Source organism: Eublepharis macularius, chromosome 2 (assembly GCF_028583425.1).
Source record: "Eublepharis macularius isolate TG4126 chromosome 2, MPM_Emac_v1.0, whole genome shotgun sequence".
Lineage (NCBI taxonomy): Eukaryota > Metazoa > Chordata > Lepidosauria > Squamata > Eublepharidae > Eublepharis > Eublepharis macularius.
Window position 1 is genome coordinate 74,245,253 of NC_072791.1, and position 23,753 is coordinate 74,269,005.

The 23,753-nt window shown below is 41.7% G+C and overlaps 1 protein-coding gene across 5 annotated transcripts in view; it reads left to right on the top strand.

The window, feature by feature from the left end:
- The first annotated feature begins 1,456 nt into the window (after window positions 1-1,456).
- Window positions 1,457-23,753, top strand: part of ACTN1 (actinin alpha 1) — a 128,151-nt gene continuing 105,854 nt past the window's right edge. For all 5 annotated transcript variants that reach the window (XM_054970349.1, XM_054970346.1, XM_054970347.1 and 2 more), the window contains exon 1: window positions 1,457-1,679. In XM_054970349.1, the coding sequence (XP_054826324.1) occupies window positions 1,575-1,679 (105 nt within the window). In that variant the 5' untranslated portion in view covers window positions 1,457-1,574. The remainder of the gene's footprint in view (window positions 1,680-23,753) is intronic.

Consider the following 23,753-nt stretch of genomic DNA (forward strand, 5'->3'; position numbering starts at 1 on the left):
TTACCTGAAAAAAGCATGACACCATATTATGTTTAAAACATTTCAACGTTTTGGGGAGCTTACATTTTTTGAGCCAAACACTAGCAAATTTATCATACTCCATCACCCACCCTCTTCTTTCCCTAAGTTATTTCTGCCCAGAAGAAATGGGCGGGGGTTAAGTTGCAATTTTCTGTGGAGAATATTATCACCCTTTCCCCCTAAGTACTGTTTTTTAAAGAAAACAAAGCAATAGAACAGTGGAAACCAAAAGATTTTGAAAAATGTTCTGTTCTTAAGTTATACAGATCATTGCAGGGGGGAGAAACACAGAGAGAAAAGCAACCCTCCTACTCCCAATAAATCTAGAACTGTTCAGTAACGAACAGAGTAAATGAAGTACTTCTGGAATTTACTGCCATGATTCCATGGTGGGTTTTAAAAAGGACTAGATAAATTAATGGAGGACAGATCTATAAACTGGTAACAGTCCTGAGAATCAAATAGAAATATATGGAGACAGTATATTTCTAAAATACCAGATCTGGGGGGCTGGGAGGGCGCGATATACATCAAAGGAGGCACGTTGTCTCCATTCTTTGCAGGAAAGCTTTCACAAAAGCTTTCCGATTGCTTAATGTTGGAGTAGTCTGGTCTGTTCCAAGTCAATTTTTAATGTTACTACTACAGACTCAAGTGTTTCACAGCTGAGAATATATTAACTTTTTACAGCTTATAAAGGAAAATATTCTTTAAAAGTATCCCTCAAACAATGTTTGAATAGGAATGAGGCGTCAGTGCTTAGAAAAGCGTTGTCTACTTTTGCAAAAAGTGTTATTACTAGTTCCAGTTAAAATCTCGCAGTTTGTTGCATGCGCTTTTGCCCCCTCTCCCCCATCACAGGCTGATTTTGCAGAACTGCCAAGTGGAAATGTTTATAGAAACCACAGTCAAATTTCCTGTCCCTTAAACTAATGCACGCAGAATCACGGTCTAAATAAGGTACAGATAGCGACGGGGGGATCCTCATTTTTACAAGTTTGCTTCACGTTTATACTTCGTATAAGAAAACAGAAGAGAGAACGTTCACGCTCGATTTAAAGAAAACTACTCTTCTCGACTGTTTCTTGCAGTGTTTGCAGCACACCACAGGAACTAGAAGCTTCAAACTGCATATCCCTCTCTCTCAAAACCTTCTGCTACTACGGTAAAAGGAGACGTCACTACGCTAACTCCACCAAGCCGATGCAATTCAGACGTCACATGCACAAAGAAAAGGGAGGGAGGCTCTTAAAAATCAACCTATAACAGCGGCTGGAAGTTGTGATTGGCACTTGAGAGTTTCAATGGGAACCTCGGTGGTCCTCTAAACTGAACTTTGGGCAACTCCACTTAGCCAATAGGGTCACGCCGGAGGCAGGGCCGCTTTCTCCTGCCACTCTGGTCCCTCCTCCTTCGGTGTATGCAAAGATTAGGTTGCTGTCTGGCTGCCGGAGCTGCCTTCTCTGTGCTCGAGCGGGGCGTTTTCATTTAAGGGAGGGGATCATCAAGCAAGCAAAACCAAAGGCACCAGCGCACACGCACGCCTCGCGAAGATGGATCACTATGACTCTCAGCAAACCAACGATTACATGCAGCCAGAGGAAGACTGGGACAGGGATCTACTCTTGGATCCAGCCTGGGAAAAGCAGCAGAGAAAGGTAAGGTTTTCCCACCTCCAGCCTGGGAAGGTGTTGCCGGAGGCTGCAGAAAACTCTATTAGAGGAGCCGTTTAACACCCGGGGCTGGGTGGGTGGGCGGATGCGTCTGGCTAGAAGTCGAGAGCGACATTCGCGGGCGAGCTTGTGCATCAGCACATGTTTCTTTGCTCCTGGTTGCCTGTTTCCCTCCACCCCGCCCAGGCTGTAGATCCAGGAGCGTTACAGCTGCTGCGAGGGGTGTTGGTCGCCTCGCAGGTTTCCTGTAGGAAGCCCCGGCCCGGACTGCTGCTTGCCTCGCTCTTTCCTTCGTAGCTTTTGCCATTTCAGCGTTCTCCATCTGCGCCAGGCAACCCTGGACCGAATCTGGCCTCTTAGAGCTGTTATCCCGCCCCAGTCTGGCAGGGAATGAATGCCATGCTCCTCTCTAACCATGCCTTGTATTTATTTATTGTCTGTATTTTCATGCCGCCTCTTCAGAGTCCTGCTGGAGGCGGCTTACGATTAAAACCCACGGTATAAAAACAAGCCATTAGACATAAGTAGCAGGAAAAAAGCTGCCCCTAAAACAGAGCAGACCATTAAAGAGGTGATGAGATAAACCCCCTAACTAAAAGCCCGGCTTAAAAGGTGCGCTTTAGCTTGGTGCCTAAAAGAAAATGAAGTAGGCAGCAGGCAAGCCTCAAGGAAGAGGGCATTGCAAGGCTCGGTGCCACCGCAGAAAATGCCCTGTCTCTCGTCCCAAGGTGCCTGGCCTCTGGGGGCAGGGGCAAAGCGAACAGGGCTCGAGCAGGCAGATCTTAACTGCCGAACTGGAGAGTATGGGAGGAGATGGGCATTGTAAACGCCGTTTAAAAATAATGGGGGAAAGCCGATTGACGTTGAGCTCTTTGCTAGTAAGTCTGTATCTGTTTTGTGAGGTCCTGGCTTGTTTGCAGCCTTTAAAGAAAAAACAGTTACCCTTTAATGTATGAAATGCAGACTTTTGGTTGCTGGAGAAGGGAGAAGAGACGGTTTCCGTAGGGGTGGGGGGAGATATTGCTGAAATAACGCGGTCTGTGATGAAAGTGCGGTACAAGGTAAAGAAGTGGAGTCGTTTGTGTTGCTCAACCTGGCAGCTCCGAAGTTGCTGCCTCCTCCTCTGTCACAACCACCCCCTCCTGCTGCCGCTCTAGAGCAACAGATGTTTTCCCCTTCCAGCGCCGGGAGACAGGCTGGCTCTGCCGCCCCCCCCCCCCGCCCGGCGTTTCGCAATGCAACCGCCCAAGCATCCTCCCTGGAGGGGCCGTTCTAATAGGGAAGTGGCTGCCGGTTGCACGCCCTGCCGCTGCTTGCCGTGTATTAAGGGCGGCCCCGCGCCTTGCAGGTTAGAGCCGGACGTGTCCAGAGGGCAGGGCGGCAGGGCAGGCAACGTGTCTACCTGCCACAAGGGGCCATTATCAACTGCTACGCTTTTCTCTTCCAAAGGAAAATGTATCGTGCAGGGAACGGTTGAGGGGCCAAGGCAGAAAACAGGCAGCAGGGCAAAGTTTTGTCTACATGAAAAAGCAACTGGCCCCGGCAGTCTGGCTCTTTGGCCCCCCATTGGGAAGCCCACCAGTTCTTTGCAACATTCTAAGAAGCCAGAGCCCCTCGCCTCCTGCCGCCTTCTTGGGCTAGCAAGGGGACTGATTGAATGGTTTCACTTTGGTTTTATTAGGGGAAAGCGACATTCTCCCTCCTGTCGCCAACCCACACATATCTCTTCCACAGAGGAATGGAGCTCACTTCAGTTTTGAATGGTGCGGTTTAAGGGCCGGGCTTGAGCAAAACTCATGTCCAAAAATGGTAACATTCATCCCATTTTTAAATTTCAGGAGGCGGGGGAGAGATGTTCAGAGGCGTTCTATCTAGCGTCTTCACATTCACACACCCCCTTGCAATAACCGAAGGCATCCTGTATTAGCTCACTCTGGAATCCTGAGCTGTTAAACATTTCTTTCCCTTTGGTCATTTTATCAGACAAGAAGAGAATTAGGGGAGGCAAGACTGCTTCTCAGAGGAGTGGCATGTGGAGGTGAAGGGAGGGAATTGCTTTATCACAGTGTTTTAAAGGATGTTTTCATGGCCCAAGCCCCCTGATTGGAGAGGGGAATTTTTCTGTCGCAAGAACGTAGTGCTTAGAGAGTACTTGGTTGTTCCCCTTGCCTGGTTTTAAAAGGATGTGTGCATACTTTAAATGTTGTCAATGGAGGCCAAGTTAATTAAAGAACTCTTGTCAGTGGCCTGCACCCAAGCTTGAAAAGGCTTCACAGAGACAACAAGAGCAGGAGAAATAAGCCATGAAAACTGAGGTACTTGTTGGAGAATTGAGTTTGTGATGGGTAACCTTGGCAAGAGATCAAAAGGGAAAAGGCTCATCATTTAATTCCCAGTCCATGTGGTGAAAATGTTAAACTGCTGGCCATGGGATCTAGCAGCAGTAGTTACTGACAGATGCAGTTTTTCTTTTGATCAGCCTTAAAAAAGATGTTACCAACTGGCACACTATTCTCATCCATTTTTAAAAATATGCCAAATAATAAATCTTGGTTTATAATAAAATGAGATAATCTATGTGAGTAGAACAAAGAAATTTTCTTCCCAATTAATTAAAATTATTTATTTCATATAATAATTTTGACAATAATGTTTTAGTAGACTTTACAAAAAACCAGCATATAACAATAAAAATTCCATCAAAACCCAGATGTTGTACTATTATACTTGCAAGAGCAAATATTCAGTTAAATTAAAATGTCTTAAGAGGTTTGCCTGCACATTAAACTTGGGTGTATTGACATATATACAGTGAGTTCTATAAAACACAGTAGTAATTGGCGTATGGGTTTATTTTTGAAGTGAATTCTAGAGCACTGAGGCTTCCACTGAAAAGGCCCTGTGAAATTAACCTCGCACAGTGAGTGTCCCATAAGCTACATACTGGGCCCAAGATGTGTAGAGCTGCAATTTTAGTGAGTCCCATTGAACTCACTGGGATGAGTGGGTTTATTTTAAATTAACTCATTGAGTTATCCAAAGTTTGGGGCCAGTTTAGAAAACTTATTGAAATTTGTATCTCACCTTTACCTTAATATTCAGGGCATGTTAAGCGTTTTCTTATCCTGTTATTTCTCTGAGCAGCCTTTTGACATGAGTCACTGTTCTCATTTTCTTTTATGTATGGGGAACTGAGAGACTCCTGAGGGCTACCTGGTATGTCCATGACTGAGCTGGTCTCTGAATGAAAGGCTGATAGTCCCATTCCTAATACTGCCCTTTGGACTTTACTTGCAATTAGACCAGTGGCCTAGAATGCTGTCTGGTGTTTTTTTGATAACAAATGTTATTCAGACTGTAGAACACTGGATACCTCTGTATTTGTGCAAGAGTGAAAATAGTTCTTTATTTTACTAGGAATATCCAGCTTATAAATAGACAAAGGTCAGGGTTTCCTAAGTTGTAGATATGCACACATGGAGCATTTTCTGGAAGGGAGAAATGTATTCAAGGAGTCCTGACAAATCTTCTCAGGCTAGAGATCTAGTGAATGGGAAGAGGAAGGCTAGGACCTAGGGAGAGATGTCATGTGTGTGAAGAAGTTGCTCTAGTGGGGCACTGAAGTAGGGTGTACGTTCAGAAGCTACACAAGTGGAGAAAAGCATGGGACGTGCTGGATTTCGGGAGACAGAGAAGATTTAGCAGGTTTAGAAGAGAGGGTATGATTTCATAATGCTTAAGAAACACTGCAGTGACTTTAAAGGGGTAGATATGGCAGAAAACAACTATACTATAACCTAAAAGTTTGTTCTTCAATAAAATGGACCACGTTATAGCCACTGACCTTTTGTGTAAAAAATCAGTATTTAAAAGTTAACATTTACTACCTTTTTTTGGCAGAGTAGCAAATAACACAGCAGTAGTTACGTGGTACTGATTAAAGGTGTAAAAGAGTTTATTTAGGAACTACATATCAGATAGTAAAGAGGAGGGAGAGAGAGAGAGAGATCCTGTCTGCCTGACTGCATAGTAGAAGAGTGTGTGAGAGAGGAGGATATTTCCCTGTTTAGCCCAATAAGAGACAAGACAAGAAAATGACCTTTAGGAGACAAGAGAAGTGCTCCCCTCGCTGTCCTGTCTAACTGATCCTTGCTGCCCCCTGTATGGAAGGGTCTTCTCTTCTTCCTTCTTGTACACCAGACATTGCTATTTCCAACATTTTAAACATGGGCATAATCACAGTCTGGAAGGTGAGCCTGAGCCTGGTCTATTGAAGTGCATTTCTGGTCTCAAAAATATCTGTTACTTGTCACTAGAAGGCCTGTTGCTTGTTATTCATCTTGAAGCATGTGTGGGTCTCTAATTCAGCTGTCAGTCTATTATTGTCATGTACTTGCAGAGGTGTATTTGATAAGAATTAAGCTTGTTGTAATACGACTAGCTGGAGAATAGTTTAAAAGAAGATGAGAAGACTAATGAACAGAACTAATTCTCATTTTTAATAAGCGTTATGTTTTCATGGGGAGGGCTTCTATTAGGGATTGTTGCACTTTTTCTTCAAAATATCAAACTATTTTGGACATTTCTCCTGGCTCAGTTGGTTCTTGGTCATTTTCCAACTTGCTCCCTACCTTTCAGTCACTTAAAGTAACTTGCAGAGGTTTGATGCATTAGGCTGCTGTTTTTTGTTGTTGCATAATTACATTTAGGATGAGTCTGGCATTAATATAATTATGTTGTGTTGCAGGCAAACTGAATCTCTTGTCTAACAACAACATTTGATTTATATACCACACTTCAGGATGACTTAGCACCTACTCAGAGTGGTTTACAAAGTACGTTATCATTATCCCCACAACAACAATCACCCTGTGAGGTGATTGGAGCTGAGAGAGCTCCTAGAAGCTGTGACTGATCTGAGGTCACCCAGCTGGCTTCAGGTGGTGGAGTGGGGAATCAAACCCGGTTCTCCAGATTAGAGTCCTGTGCTCTTAACCACTACACCAATATAATAAAATAATTGGCTGCTCTTTGTTGTACATTTATGGTATGTTCCCCCATCTATGGTATGTTTCCCCAAAATCCCATACAACAATAATTTTAGAACCAGCCAGTTTTTTCAAACCCAAAGAAATCAGAATTACCAGTTACCTGATGTTTTAAGAGAATATTCATTGTATCTTAACATGGCATTTCAAGAGATGGTAATGCATACTGTGTGTTTTGATAACACTTCTGCTATAAGGCCATAAATTGGCATGAAAATGTACAGTATAAACCATGAATACTTGGACCAAGGAAAATAACTTCCCAAGCTGCAATTCTCTGTGCTCTTACTTGGGAGCAAGTGTTGAACTCTGTAGATCTTCATCTGGATTAACATACATAGGTTTGAATCTGTTGTCTTGGTAGAATGAAGAAAGTTGTAGTGTGAGTTCATTTAATAATAGTTGGGCTGGTTTATTTAAGTGGTCAGTAGATTTAAATTTGTTCTAAAGAAAAGAAATTCACTAGTTTATAATTAATTAATTCTAATATTTTTTCTTGCAAGTTCTCTGTCAAATTATATACATTACCCATAAGATCATTGTGTTAACTGATATGTTTGCAAAAACATATCCAACCACCAAAAACATATTGTATTGTAAAAGTAAGTTGTCTGTGTCAGTGCGTCTGTGGCTCCATAGGGAAACTTTTTTAGTAAAAAAAAATGACTCAGAGTCTCAAAAAACAGTTCTGCAAGACTAATGTAACATAGGATATTTTAATATACAGGGCTCTACATAGTACCTTATGTATCAAGTAAATACTCTGCTATGTTGTGAATTTCTGTAAGGATATCAACAACAAAAAGAAATTACTTTAGAATAATTGTGTTACACTTTGCAGGCATGGAAGGCTTTGTCAGTGTTTACATACATAGATGAACATCTTTTGTATTACTAATTCATACAGCCTAGACATATGCCCTGCAGAGCTGTTTTGTAGAGTTTTAGGTTTCATGGGGTGTGTCAGAGTCAGACTAATTTACACAGGATATTGGTGGAAAGACAGTGTTGAAGCTTCTCCTATCACATACTCTCTTTAGTTTGGTGAAGAGAAGATTGTTCTGCTGAAAATGAAATGGAGAGTGGCTATATTGTAAATGTCACATATGGGTCTTCTCGATTGTAGCCATGATGTGAATGTAGGTTGATAGGACTTCAGGGAGGATTCACAGCAACCTACTATGTATTGTGGAGTGTTGCGAGTGTCACTGAGGCTTCAGTACTCATTATTTATAATAGCTAAAATGGGGCTCCATGCATATAGAGGTATACTGCCTCTTCTTGCCTGTCCCTTGTAGTACTCAACTGAGAAAGGCTTTTCATGTCCTGCTTGTCAGCATCTGCTGGCTACTGTTGCAAAAAAGCAGAATGCCGAACTAAGCAGGTCTTGGTCTGATCCTTCAGAGACGTTTATATATTCTTATGCAAAAAAAGTATACGGTCACTTGTCCTCTAACCCATGTGAATTGACCTGTTTTCTGCTTCTACTGGTTCATTCCCCTTCCTCCGCAACAATTATTTCCACCAATATTTCTTTTCAGGTCCCCTAAAACAATTTATCCTTCAATTAACCTGTCACAAAATTTTTATCCCCGCAAATTGTAATTTTCTTTTCAGAGTCCCCCCAGCTTATTTTTTGCATGCAAAAGTTATTTCCTACTTAGGTTTCTTCTTCTTTCCTTCCGAAATTAGTTCTCAGTTTCTCCCAAAAGAAAATCAGTTTTCCTCACTAATTTCTCTACCAGCTCTGCCTCTGCAGCACAGTCCAAAATGATTCTTGCCTTCTACTTTAGCTAGAGCACACGTGTGAAATTCAGGATAAGAGGTAGCCGCTTATGCAATCAGCAACCATCCAGTGGAGCAGTCTGCTTCACCTCACAGCCATTGATCTGTACTGCAGATTTGCTCCTGCAAGCGTAGAGATCAGTGATCTTCTACAGGGGCAAGTTTAGAAGGAGTACATCTAGCTCCCCCACCCCCTTTTTGATGCCCCTGCACCAGCACGCTTGTGCTGTCTCTGACTAGTGCTTGCAACATTTTAAAAAATAATCATCTTTATCACATGCCTGTGAATTGATTTCCAACTCTTTTTGCCCTTCTACAAAGTAGTGGCTCTGGCAGCTTTGAGTTATTGAAGTGATGGGCAGAATGTCTTGCTTTTAGTTTTTGCCCAGAACTAGGATATCAGATGCCCAGCAGGAATTTCTCAGTATCCACAATAATATCCTGCAATGTTGGGAGTGCTCAATAATTTTATAGTGCCAACGGCCTCTTTCAGGAGAGTTACCTCATTTAAAATCTGTGTCATTTGGCCCTACAAACTTCCTCGTGAAGTAGTGTTATATACTTGAGCACTGCTTGCCTGAAGATGTTCTTCAATTTCATTTACTGGGATGGCTTTGTCTGTTAATTTTTTCCCTCACATTGGGAAAAACAACTTAATCTAAGCCCTTCATATTTCTTTAATTTGTCCCAACTGTGCAATTAAATGGAAAGCTGTTTTAGATTGTAGATGGTTAAGATTCAGTTTAATTTAAAATGGTGATTGACTGAAGGTAGGAAATTCAGGAAAATTAGGAAGGTAGGAAATCCAGGTATTCCACACCTGGAATACGGTGTACAGTTCTGGTCACTGCACCTGGAAAAAGATATTGAGAGCTTGAAAAGGTGCAAAAAAGGGCAACCAGAATGATCAAGGGGGTAGAGCAACTTGTGAGGATTGGTTAAAAGGCTTAGGGCTGTTTAGCTTAGGGAAAAAGGTGAGTGGAGACATGATATAGGTCTATGAAATTATGCATGCTGTGGAGAGAGTGGACAGGAGAAGCTTTTCTCCTTCTCTTATAATACTAGAACATGGGGTCATCCACTGAAGCTGAGGAGTGGGAGTTTTAGGACAGACAAAAGGAAGTACTTCTTCACACAGAGAACAGTTAATTTGTGGAAATCACTGCCACATGAAGTAGTGATGGCCACCAATTTGGAAGGCTTTAAAAGAGAAGTGAACACATTCATGGAGGACAGAGCTGTCAATGGCTGCTAGTCATGATGGATATTTGCTTCCTCCAGTACCAGAGGCTGTTTGTAGCATAGGCTGTTTGTAGGCTTACTAGAGGTAGCTGATTAGCAGTTATATGAACATAATGTTATAGATAGATGGGCCTTTGGTCTGATCCAGCATGGTTCTTCTTAATGTTCTTATGAAAGCAAACTCTGAAATGAATATTGATATGAGGTTCAGGGCAATCTGTTATACTGTCTCTGTGTTACCTTGGGCAAGTTTTTGTCTCTCAACCTGTATCTAAAGTGTAAGAACTCTAGTCACCCACCTCTTGGAGGGCAAACACAATGACTGTGAAATATGTAGTACTTTTAATTTACAATATAACTGACAAGGATAAAAATAAGATGTTTTAAAAAAACGTTATTTAAAAATTATAGTAAAATCAACTTTTTAAAAAATCTAGTTTATAATGAAATCTATTTTTAACACAAATGAACACATCTAAATTAGTAACTAAAACTAAATCCATGACCTTACATTGGTTCAGTTCCAGCATAATGAGAAACTGAAGTGCATTAAATAAACATATGTTCTATTCTTAATGCACTTCATTTTTTTACTTTCTTGATTTGTGGAAAACCATGTTTTATGTTACATTTGAACTAGGCAAATCATGGCTTGTGCCAAACTATAGTTTCCCTGCAAATTAGAACTGGGAACCACAGTTTTCAGGAAACCTATGGTTTGCACAACAAGCCATAGATTGCCATTGTACAATGGTTTGCAATAAGGCAGCATGAGAGGGAAAGAAATGGAGCATGGGAGGGGAGGGGTTGCAGGACTCTAAGGCTTATTTATGTTCAAATCAAGCTGTCGTATGAAAGTCTACTTTATGTAAAAGACATCTGTGGGGGGTGGGTGGGAATATATATCTTGAGCAGCTTTTAAGACTTTATAAGTATGTCTTGACCAGTTATCCATTTAAATTATGGCAAATAATGCATATTTGTGATTCTACTACCCAAAATCCATGAACATTTTCTTTCCATATCATATACATTGTTCTTTCCCATAACTATTGGCTTCTGGAAAACCTGGGTAGGGTACTTAGGTCAGGGTCTAAACAGCTGCTTTCATTCATGTGAGGGGCTCAGGCTAGCCTGCTTCCCACTTACAACAAGCCAGTTACCAGCTGATGTTGTAGAAAATACCTAAAGTTTACATGCCTTTCTGAGCTGGTTGTCTCAGTGAATTAATATTTTTATCCCCAAGAAGCTCCTTTTGATGGCATCCCTCGATGTTTAGTATAAGTCGCTCTTCATTTCCTCCTCCACCTCTTCCTTTGAGACACACAGATGTATGGATAAACAAGTTATTACAGAAACCGAAAACTGTCACTAAGATGCTACGACTGGCATGGTTCTTTTAAAAAAGTAAAATGCCTGAGTTAACTCTAGTGGCGACACACAAATCTTGTGAAGCCCAGATGATTCTGAACACTCCTTGCAAGGGCAATTAGATTTTCAACATCAGAAGAGTATCGTTTGTAGATACTAAAAGAAATTATACTCAAGTCAGTTTTCACAAGAAATGTTTATTTTATTAATACCTTTTTAAAAACTATTTTTATTTTATATTTTTTCCAACATTAACAAAGTGTAAACTTTTAACACCAAATGAGTGATTTATATAACAACATTTAAGATATTGAATATTAAGAGACATCTAATAGCAGATGGACAATCCAGAATGTAAATAATCTTTTTTCATATTTTTTAAATTTACTTACTCGAAAACCAACAACCTCCATACCATGTTAACGTTGGTTTCTATTCCAGAAGGTGCATGGAATAGACCTGCAGGTGTCTAGGATCTCTGTTCCTACCATTTAATGTTTTGGGTTGTTGACAGAACTGTGTGTTTGATGTTGGCTTTTATAATAAAAACCTGGAAAGCTTTATACAAATTTCCTTGAAAAATAAAATTAATAAAATACCAGTCTAAAAGTAGTTTTATAGGCATTTATGAGCTGACATTGCTTCTGCTACCCATCAGGAGGGTGAATTGCTTTTAAATCAAGATGATTTAAAACTCCAAGAAAAATTTAAATCATACTTCCTATTTTTATAATTAATATAGATCCAGAACAAGCGTACTTGATTACTGAGTGCTATAGTAAGAGAAACATTGGTTTCCAACTAAATGGAGGTCTTTGTAGTTCTAAAGCAAGAGTCTTTGGCCATGTGGCTCACTGTTGATGCTGGGAAATATTTGAGAAATTGGCTTCTCTTGTACATATCGATCATTTATACCCCACTTTTCTCCCTAATGGGGACGCAAACTGACTTACAGCACTCTCCCCTTCACCATGTTTTCCTTACAACAAACCAGTGAGGTAGGTTAGGGTGAGGGTGTGTGACTGGCCCAAGGTCACCCAGTGAACTTTGGTGGCCGAGTGGGATTTGAACGCAAGTCTCCCAGATCCTAGTCCAGAATTCTAACTACTATGCAATGCTGGCTTTCTGTTGAAGACTGAAGCCACAATTCAAAAATCCTGCTTCTGGAGTGGATCCAGTTGTTTTCCAAGGAACTTTTCTATAATGGAAAAACACTTATGTTGGGGAAAAGCTCCTAAAGCTGGAAGAAGGCTTCAGACTTTGCTCACTGTCATTATAGGATCCATCCCAGTAATTCCATGAGCTTAGGTGTCGTCTTGTGAGTTTTCAGAGGCATCTGTCTTTCTGTTGATGAAATAAGTTGAACTTTGGGGATATTGTTATGCAAAAAACAAGTTCAGTTACTTCCAGAAAAATAAATTTTCTGGAAATTGAATTTTTTTCCCAGTGTCCTAAAGTGTTATCTGATTTGCCATGTTTATTTTGACCTATCTTTAATAACATTTAAAAGTACCCTCTTGTTAATTTTATGTCCCATATTTTATACATTTGATTAGGAAAAGAAATTGTGTTGGTTAAAATGTTAATTTTCAATAAATGTAAAGCTATATGTGGAAATTGATTTTACTGAAATAAACCTTGTAAAAATTAAAGACCGTATAGCATGTGATTTCCTTTAATGTAGAAATTCTTAGGGATAATCTGAAAAAATTAATTATAACTTTGAAACTGCCAAGCTTGTTTAATGTTGTATTGGTAGTGGCATCCATATGTCAATAATTTTGTGAAACAGTCTGTAGAGATTGAAATTCTTCTGTGGAAAAAATAAAGCACTTGACAATTTTCCACCCCATGTCTCTGGTTACCCCTCCTCTGCCAACCATGTGCTGAAAATATTTCTGCATCTACAGATAGATTTCCCTTCTGCCTATCAGGAAGAAAGGAAAATCCCATCCCCCCCCTCATATAATTTATGCTAGCTCTCCTTTAATGCAGCCCTATTGTATCAGACCTATGTTCTGCCACCTCCAATTTAGAGAGGTGGGGCTTGGAGGTGGAACTTTTAGAAGAGAATGAGCAGCTTGGTTGTTGTGGGTTTTCCGGGCTGTATTGCCGTGGTCTTGGCATTGTAGTTCCTGACGTTTCGCCAGCAGCTGTGGCTGGCATCTTCAGAGGTGTAGCACCAAAAGACAGAGATCTCTCAGTGTATCTCTGTCTTTTGGTGCTACACCTCTGAAGATGCCAGCCACAGCTGCTGGCGAAACGTCAGGAACTACAATGCCAAGACCACGGCAATACAGCCCGGAAAACCCACAACAACCATCGTTCTCCGGCCGTGAAAGCCTTCGACGATACAATGAGCAGCTTGCGTCAGTCAGTCAGCACTGTAGCCATCCACCACAATGAGCCAGCCTGCCTTCAGTGCACTCCCTCTCCTCTGTGACTGTGGAAAAATAATGCTGGTGCAGATGTGGCTCTTGCCCTTATGGGCAATCTGAGAACAAACCGTACCACACCTTATTTGAGAGGCTTTTTCTTTGCAGCCTGAAAGACCCACCTTTATTTGTTTACTTAGATCCCCTTGTGTGTGATAGCTTGGCTATCACACCCATTTGCATTCTGTTTTACTTCTTATCTTTTGCGTATTCAAAATACGCTTGATTGGTGAGCTGTACAGTATGTATATATAGCTGCCAGTGTGTAAATCATCAGCAATTGTTATACTGTAGATGAGGGACTTGGGCCACAGCATAGACTGATGTGAGTCTGCTTGGTGAGCTCATGTTTTAAAAGTAGGCCTCCTCTTCCAAGTCCCACGCACTATCTACTAGGCCCCAGCAGCCATGAGAATTAGAGTACTAATGGCTGTCTTGGGAATACAGATCTACATGATCTAAAGAGGAGGACTTAACATAGAGGCAGCCACTATATCTTGTCTTTTACCTAAGTGTGGTACTGAATAACTGGTGCTCAGTTAATAGTGCTACACTGTTGTGTTAATATTAGCAGAATATCCCCTACTGAACCCATAGAAAGTCCAGTTTCTTTACAGACTGTACCCAGGCAATTTTGCTAAAAACATAGGTCACCATGAAATGCCATTGCTACAAGGGATGTGTGCTTTAAAAGAATGGTATTTTTTGGATTGGGGTACCGGGAAAGCTGTAAATATTGATATTCCTGATACTCAATTCCTCCCATACAAGTTTTGTATTTGGGTCTGGAATCTGGGGTGGGGATTCTGAAATTAACTGGGTCCATTATTCTTTTTTGGGGAATCTTTCCAGAGGAGCTGTTTTTCATGCAAATTACACCAAAATTGCTGCAAAGTGAGGGCTGCCTGTCCACTAAAGACCCTTCCCCCAAATTTCGAGAAGATTGGGTCAAGGGGTCCAATTCTACAGGCCGCTGAACAAAGTGTCCCCAGCTACTCTCCATTGTTTCTTGTGTGTGTGGGGGGGTGCAGAATCCAATGCTTTCTCCAGGGAAAAGACTCCTCAGCCAAACACGCAAGACCAATCATCGACCAACAAGAACCAGAGAATCCCAACAGAACCAACCTGGCAAGAGGCAGCAAAAGGAATAGATACCCCATAAAATCTTGCCCTGAAGCTATAGCCAGTCACAGCAGCTTGTTGCGGGTCTGGGAAACCTGCAAAGATGAAAAGCTTTGCAGGTTTTCCAGACAAAAAGGGGAGGCAGCAGGGAGGCAAAGCAACTCTGACAGGAGAATGGTATTGCTAATTAGGGGAAGTTCAACTGTATGTCCAATTATGACAATTCTGTCATGTGGTCTGTAAGAGAATTGTGATTGGACAGATAGCTAAGCTCTCCCTAATGAATGATGCCATTGCTTGTGAGGGTCATTTCATCTCCCTCCCCCTCCATTTTTTTGCCTGGGAAATATGCAAAAGTAAGAAAAACAAGCTGATGTGACTTTTGAAATTGTGGCCCTGGTTATTCCCAAATATTTCTGGGATTAATTGGGATAGAAATACTGGTAAATCCAAGATATGATCAGGATTCCCGAATATACCCAAAATATCTTTTTGGTATTTTTCAGGTATTTATTTATTTATTTCAATTTTTATATTGCTTCTCTTCAATTAAGATACCAAAGTAATTCACAAAAATTACAGCAGTTAAAACCAGTACAAGAATATAATATTTATAAAAATCACAATATTATCAGACCAGATATACTGATTCGCACAGCCTTAGTTGCTTTTATCTTAATAACTGCACTTTATCCAGTGATGGCCAGTTTCTGCAGCATTACATATGAGTATGCATATGTGCATATCATCTCCAAAAAATAGGTGTGACATTAAAGTGTAGGATCTTTATTGCAACTAGGAGACATTTCTGGTAGGGACATCAGGGTCTAGAAAGTTGTTTTGGGAATCTCACCCACCCTATAGGCCACCTTGCCCTTGAACTTCTCTTGCAGACCATGGCTAGTGACAAGGATGGTTCAGTTCCATCTCAGAAGTTGCATGAAGGGTACTGTTGCTGGCAGGACCCCAACACACTGTTGAAGCAGAACTGTATGGGACACCATTTGTTTGGTGGATGGCTCCCACATGAATCAGCTGATCTTTCACTGTTATGGTTAATATTTATACTTTTTTCTTGCTGCAACCACGTTGCTTGGTTAATGTGCATATTGGGACACAAGTAGCTATTTCTGAGGTCTGGTGACTTAGATTGAAGAAGCAATTTGATTTTTACAAGTTTTTTTTTTTTATATAAATTTTTATTTTTCAAACTACAAAACGCTACACAGCACTACACAAGACTATCACAAGGAAAGGGGAAAGGGAAGGGACAAAGGGGATGGAAAAAGAAAAGGGGGGGGATGACCTACAAACACTAAACACTACACTTCAATGTTTTCCCTTCATACTGTCATAATACAAAAATAGCTCCATAGGATAATGATGGAGTGGTTAATCATACAGAGAATAGGCATTTCAAATTCTGATTAAACTTTCCTCCCCCTTCTAGGTCCCGGACGCAATTCTCTCTGTGCAACCGCTGTTGCGGTGCTCTCCTCCTCCTCCCCCCCCTCCGGCTTCTCCTTTTCTTCGTTCTCGGTGCAGCAGAATTCCGGGTTTTTATCCTCAAAATCCTTTAGTTGATCTTCTGATAGTATCTTATAGGCCTGATCTTTATATCTAAACCATATTCCTTCCGGGAATAACCATTTGTACTTTATTCCATGGTCCCTCAGAAGAGCTGCAAACTTTTTATACTTAAAACGTCTTTTCCGGACTAGAAATGGAACGTCCTTCAAAATCTTGACTTTCAAACCCATAAAGTCCAAATCCGCATTGTATGAGTTATATAGGATGGTGTCCCGAATCTTTTTAAATGAAAAGTCAATAATGATCTCACGAGACAACTGTCGCTTTGTTGCATATTTTGAAGAAGCCCGACGGACCTCCAAAATGGCGCTTTTAACCTCTTCTTTAGTCGTCCTCGCGGGTATCGCCAATAGTTCCGAGACCACATCCCACAGATCCTCATTTTCCTCCTCTTTCACGTTTTGGAGACGCAAAATTGTCTGCGTTCGTTCCATCTGTAGCCCGATCAGCTGGTTCTCAACCAACTTCAGCTCCTTTTTTGTAGCCTTCACAAGTGACGCACTTTCCAGAGCAGACTTCTCTGCCCCCCCCCCGCTACTTCCTTAATGGTTTTCACTTCGCTTTCAATTAAGCCCACCCTTTGATCAGTTTCATTCAGCTTGTCAACAAAGGGTTTTATGGCTTCCACCACCGCCCTGCGCACCAACTCTTCGAGCGACTCTCCCTTCAAGGTAGCCGAGATTGACTTACTGAGAGCGGGACTTTGCTTCTTTGCTGCCATTTGGGGGGGGGGGGCGCCAACAAAATTCTGGAACTCACCGAAGGGGAAGAGCGAGTCTTCTTCAGATCAACCTCTCCTTCACGAACGCTTGTAGAACAGAAGGGATTCGCTTGTTTACAGGCTTCCGCCTGTTTCTTTTATTTGCCGTTTCTCGTTGCCCGGCGGCACTCGAGGCGCCGCGCACGTCTGCCGGCCTCCATAGGGACAAACGGGCAATTCCCCCCCCCCCGCATTGATTTCGGGGGGTTCTTCCCGCAGCGTCCCGGACCCTGGCTCCCTCCCTGGGAGTCCTGGGGGCTAATCCTTGCAGATCAGCCGCCCGGTCAGGGTGCCCGGTCGTTTCCTCCCGGACCAGCCGAGAGGAGCGTCCGGCATGGCTGAGAAAACGAAACCGAATCCATTTGATTTTTACAAGTTAATTGCATAAGCAAGAGGTAAATGCTTGGCTAGGAATAATTTTTTAAAAAAATCCCAAAACTTAGTTCCCTAGTAATACTGTGCGTTTAGGTACAACAAGCTGACAAGCAGCTCGTTTGTGAAATCCAGTTTCCAGAGGTTGATTTGCACAGCCACTTTGTCACCATGGTGTAGCCTTTTGGCAGTTGGTGGACATGTTCGCTATATTCATAGGATGTAGACACACATCTGGTTGCATAGTCAGCTTGTGGCCAAAATGCTGGGTTTTTGAAACTGAGTGAATATAGGTTGGCGAGCTAAGCAGCTGCTGGAGATGTGACAAGGCTTTTCATGTGTCTCCCCCCACCCCCATGAGTGGACTTGCAAATAGTCACCATTTCATAATAAACAAAGCATGTGAACTAGTCTAACAGAGGCTTTCCCTCAGCTTTTGGGAGCTGTTTTATAATACAACTCCTGATAGTTGTCATGACCTACTGAAATTACTTTCATGGATTTCTTACCTTGTGAAGTAAGTCTTATGGCATAGTGCTTGTGAAACTGTGGGGTAAGCGAAGGAACTTTGAACTGTGGATCTGATAAAATCTAGGCCTCAGGCCTTTTTGAGATATGAAGATGGTTAGATGAACAAGGGTTTGTTTGGCAATGGGTTGAACAACAAAAACTGGGTTGGGATGGAGAGAGTAGCCAAAGTTTGTCAACTGAACGATGCTGCAAGCATTAATAAGATTTAGCAAAGAGGGTTTTTTTTCTGTTTCTGATTTTTCCCCTTATTGCAAGACTGTAGCATGTTTGTGGTGTGGCCCAGAGCCAAGAAAAGCCCCTTAGCTCCACACTGGGCAGTAAAGTAGCATTTTCTCTTTTCATGTCAGTTTCCTGTCATATTGCAGTAGGAAAGAGCAAGAGTCCAGTAGCACCTATAAGACTAACAAAATTTGTAATAGGGTATGAGCTTTCGTGAGTCACAGCTCACTTCTTCATGAAAGCTCATACCTTCCCATAAATGTTGTTAGTCTTATAGGTGCTACTGAACTTGTGCTCCTTTCTACTGCTACAGACAGATTGACATGGCTATCCATCTTGATCTGTCTATCCATCAGTGATCTTGATCACTGCTGCTGCTGTCTGTTGCTCAGTCTTAATGGCAAGGTTTCTGTATTGCTTTATGTACATTTCCATTTCAGAAAAGGTTCTGTCTCCAGGCATGGTGTGTGGCTTCTGTGTTTATTTTTCTATTCCTTCTCAGCTCTCCTCCTTTACTGGAGCAAGCATCATTGAACTGATGTAGAGAGAGGTCATATTTCTGAGATAATTTTTATCATAGCTTTGCAAATTGAGTCCATGAAACTCAATTGGCTGTCTGTCAACACCTGCATATGCTAGTCCTTTGTGCCACATTCTGGACTCTAATAATGGGACCCAAGCACTACAAATAATGATCAGGTTAATGCAATACCAAGTTGATAGACATCTTTGTGTTGTACTGAGCTTAGACAATCCCATTTACTCCCCTTGTATGTCATTATACAGATGCTAGTAACAAGAATTCATCTAATGTCTGATGTTTCTAAGATCATGTGTATGAGTCTTAAAGTAGGTCTCTTTCTCAGAGGACAACTGAAAGCAGGTGTCCCACAAAAAACATGTTTTTCTCTTGTGAACCAACTGAAAAATGTATGGATGCAACTATAGTCATAATCATATGAAAATGTATAGGGTGTGAATATGATGCCTCTATCATGCCAGAGCGTTCCTCCCTGACATGTGCTCTGATTGCAGACCAATTTCTCCATCTCTAGGGTTTAAACCCATCTATAGAAAACGCAGAGCAGCCAGTGAGACTAGTGACTGAATGAGGAATGGAGAAATTGAAGGGTTGCATCTAACATGGAGGTGCCTTTTGGATGGAGAAAATAACAGACATTCATTATGATGGGGTTGGTGAGAAATTTTCAAGGAGAGCAGGTATTTTTTTCTGCTGGATAGGGGCTTGCTTCGGGGGGAAGGGGGGAAACCCTGTCTTTCACCCTCTTAAGAAGTTTCAAATAACAGAATTGGTCATTCATCTCACCAAATAATCCTTACCAGTTTATTTTTCATGTGCTGTTTAACAGAAAATCTTGGGGTGGGGAACATTCAGGATCGCTTTATTTAGGTTGTGTACACCTTAACATGCTTTAAGACTCATTTCTTTTGTAAATACAATCAAGGTGACTTGCTTTTTCTTTAGACATGAGTGATTATGATTATAAGACCTGAGGGGTAGTAATGGGGGCAATGAATCCAAATTAAAATATGAAACCTTGATGTGTGGCATTAAAAGCACAACCTAGTTTAATGAGGACACTTCATACACAGTGCACTTTGTTCTCTTTCATCCCTCAGCTCCTATATTAACTGCACAGTGCAGTCCCAAGCAAAGTTACACCTTTCGAAGTTCATGAAAGTCACTGAGCTCAGAAGGTATAACTCTGTTTAGGTTGGCACAGCCAGTCTCTTTGTGCCTTACTTCTCTCTCTGTCACCCAGCATCAACTATGTCCCTTTCTCTCCCTGCCCGTCACCTCTGCCTCATCTATGCTCTCTTTCCTTTGGGAGGAAAATGCTTGGCCTTCTGCCCTTTATAGGTGCTTGAGCAGCTTCCTTGCTATTAAGTCTGCTACTAGCATGCTGTGAAGCAGCTCCATTTAAGACGGAACTAGGATTCCCCCCCTTCCCTCTTTCTTACTTGGAAACAGCCTATCATAAGGATGTGGCTTGGTTGGCTGTTTCCTCTTCCTGGAATGTTTCAGGATGGGATATAGCCAGTCATGCTCAGCATTGGTGTGAAGCCAAGTACTGACATACTGCTGGCAAATTTGAGGTTTTTCAGTGCCTTTTCGCTTTGAACAGACATTTTATGTGTCAGCCCTTTAAAACTTGAGATGTGTTGATTTGGTTCCTTCCAGCCTTGGAGAATACTTCATCTGCTTATCTGCACAGATTTGGGCAGTTTTGAAACAGGATTTTACTCTATCCAGTCAAAGACAACTATGGAAGGCAACTCCTTTGAACTGCTCCCTTGCCAAAGTATTACAACTGGCAAACTATAAGTGAAAAATTGTAAATGTATGATTTATTTGTTATTTTTTTTAAATCCTACCTTTCCTCCAAGTTGTTTGGGGGCAGGGTACCCTCCTCCATGTTATCCTCACAACAGTCCTGTGCTGTGAATTAGGCTGAGATGACTGGCCCAAGGCATCTTATATTTGGATGTAATAATGTTCAGAGCATGATAGAAGGAAGATAACATTTCTGGCATGCATATGTGCTTATATTTACCTTAAGGCTCTTAGCACTGCAGTCTATAAACTTTGTGTGAATATTTAAAAAGAGCCTCACCAAGTCCCTGCTGTATTTGAAATCTGAAGCTTATCATGAGATAGAAAAGTAGATTCTGGATGCCTAAATTAGAAGGTGTTGGGAATCTAGAATACCTTTTGTGTGTGTTTGTCATACATATGTTTCCAACCCTGAAGTCTCTACCTGAAGTCCACAAATTCTGTTGCAGTAGGAAAAGTTAAGTATTCTAATGGTTTTGACTGCTAGAAGACAGCAACTTTAATTGTGAACCTTCAAATTATGCTATCATATTGCAAGTAAATCTTGCCCCCAAAGTCTAGTACCTTTTATCAGAGATCACTGATACAGTCCAGAACCCTGTCATGAGATGGTTTCCAGTCAGATCTATCATGGCAATTCTGGATTTTTGCCTTCACCTTAAGGGGGGATGGTGATGGACTGCTGGTCTTGAGAGTCAGTGTGGTGCAGTAGGAGGTCCTTTGCATGTGATAAAGGGTTGCTTCTCAACTTTTCATCCTTACTATGATCCATTGGCACACTCTAACTGAATGCCAACAGTGTGATAATGTGGAGGCAAGCAGGAAAAGGAAAGCCTTATTTCTGGGCGAAGGTTGCTAGTTTTTGTCCCTTTCCCTGCCATCGCTTTTTAATTAGGGCGAACAAATGCTTCGTTGCTGGCTTTGTACAGCTGTGGAGTGCACATTTATTGATTAGAAACTTCATTGGTGAAATACTTAAGGAAAATTTGCATGGGCAGGGTTAGGGGACTTATGTTTAGTTTCCACTGCTGGCACGGACAGAAGCCTGACACTCTATCCCTGGAGGGTTGCCAATCTTTTCATTAGTAAGAACTACTTCTCAGTAATGAAAAATATCCTTAGTTACTAACAGCTTCCCCAAGCATGTTACCAAGAAGTCCAAGAAGCAGAATATGGATTAGGAAGAGCACCAGAAATTGACCTATCAGCTAGGCAGTGGAGAGGAAAATCCTGTGAAATAAAACTTTTTAAAAAGCCTATAGCAAACCTTTTCACAATCTTTTCCTGGGTCTTCTGAGGGGCGTGAGCAACTCTTCATGAGCACCAGTAAGCTACTGGTAACTGACCGGCTGCCTGTTATAGACTCCTGGTCTTTATTAATTGAGGGCAGAAGCAGTCATGATCATAAAGCAATTGGTAACTTACTGGAATTATATTATTGACAATTATATTTGTTAATTATATTATTAATAATTATATTGTTGTCATTTTGGGGTTAAAAACTTCACCTACCCACAGTTTACAAATGAGAATCAAGATGTAAGATGAAGGAGTGATGGTTGTTGTGGGTTTTCCGGGCTGTATTGCCGTGGTCTTGGCCTTGTAGTTCCTGACGTTTTGCCAGCAGCTGTGGCTGGCATCTTCAGAGGTGTAGCACCAAAAGACAGAGATCTCTCAGTGTCACAGTGTGGAAAAGATGTTGGCAGGTCATTTTTATCTACTCAGGAGGGGTGGGGTTGAGCTAAGTCATCCTGTAAGAGTTTCCCAGGGTGTGGAATGCTAATGGCGGGAGGCTTCACTGTATCCTGAGGAGGTTCTTTTGCATATGGATTGGTGCTTGATGTGCTAATCTTCTCTGCGGGGCTATTGTCGGGTGTAGAGTGTTTTGTTAGCCTGGTGTTTTTCAGAACTGGAAACCATGCTCTGTTCATTCTTAAGGTTTCTTCTTTCCTGTTGAAGTTTTGCTTATGCTTGTGAATTTCAATGGCTTCCCTGTGCAGTCTGACAAAGTAGTTGGAAGTGTTGTCCAGTATTTTGGTGTCCTGGAATAAGATACTGTGCCCTGTTTGAGTTAGGCTATGTTCCGCCACTGCTGATTTTTCAGGTTGTCCAAGTCTGCAGTGTCTTTCATGTTCTTTTATTCTTGTCTGGATGCTACGCTTTGTGGTCCCGATGTAAACTTGTCCACAGCTGCAGGGTATACAGTATACTCCTGCAGAGGTGAGGGGGTCTCTACTGTCTTTTGCTGATCGTAGCATCTGTTGTATTTTTCGGGTGGGTCTGAATACTGCTTGAAGGTTATGCTTTTTCATAAGCTTTCCCATCTGATCAGTAATTCCTTTGATATATGGCAAAAACACTTTTCCTGTAGGAGACTGTTTTTCTTTGGTTGTTTGATTCATCCTGGGTTTGATTGCTCTTCGGATTTCATTTCTGGAGTAGCCATTTGCCTGAAGTGCGTGGTTTAGATGATTAATTTCCTCATTGAGAAAGTGCAGCTCACATATCTGTCTTGCACGATCCACTAATGTTTTCATTATGCCTCTTTTCTGTCGGGGGTGGTGATTGGAGTTTTTGTGTAAGTACCGATCAGTGTGAGTTGGTTTCCTGTAGACCTTGTGACCTAACTGAAAGTTTGCTTTGCGGATGACCAAGGTATCCAGAAATGGGAGTTTTCCCTCGAAAAGAGGCATAATGAAAACATTAGTGGATCATGCAAGACGGATATGTGAGCCACACTTTCTCAATGAGGAAATTAATCATCTAAACCACGCACTTCAGGCAAATGGCTACTCCAGACTTGGACAACCTGAAAAATCAGCAGTGGCGGAACATAGCCTAACTCAAACAGGGCACAGTATCTTATTCCAGGACACCAAAATACTGGACAACACTTCCAACTACTTTGTCAGACTGCACAGGGAAGCCATTGAAATTCACAAGCATAAGCAAAACTTCAACAGGAAAGAAGAGACCTTAAGAATGAACAGAGCATGGTTTCCAGTTCTGAAAAACACCAGGCTAACAAAACACTCTACACCCGACAATAGCCCCGCAGAGAAGATTAGCACATCAAGCACCAATCCATATGCAAAAGAACCTCCTCAGGATACAGTGAAGCCTCCCACCATTAGCATTCCACACCCTGGGAAACTCTTACAGGATGACTCAGCTCAACCCCACCCCTCCTGAGTAGATACAAATGACCGGCCTACATCTTTTCCACAC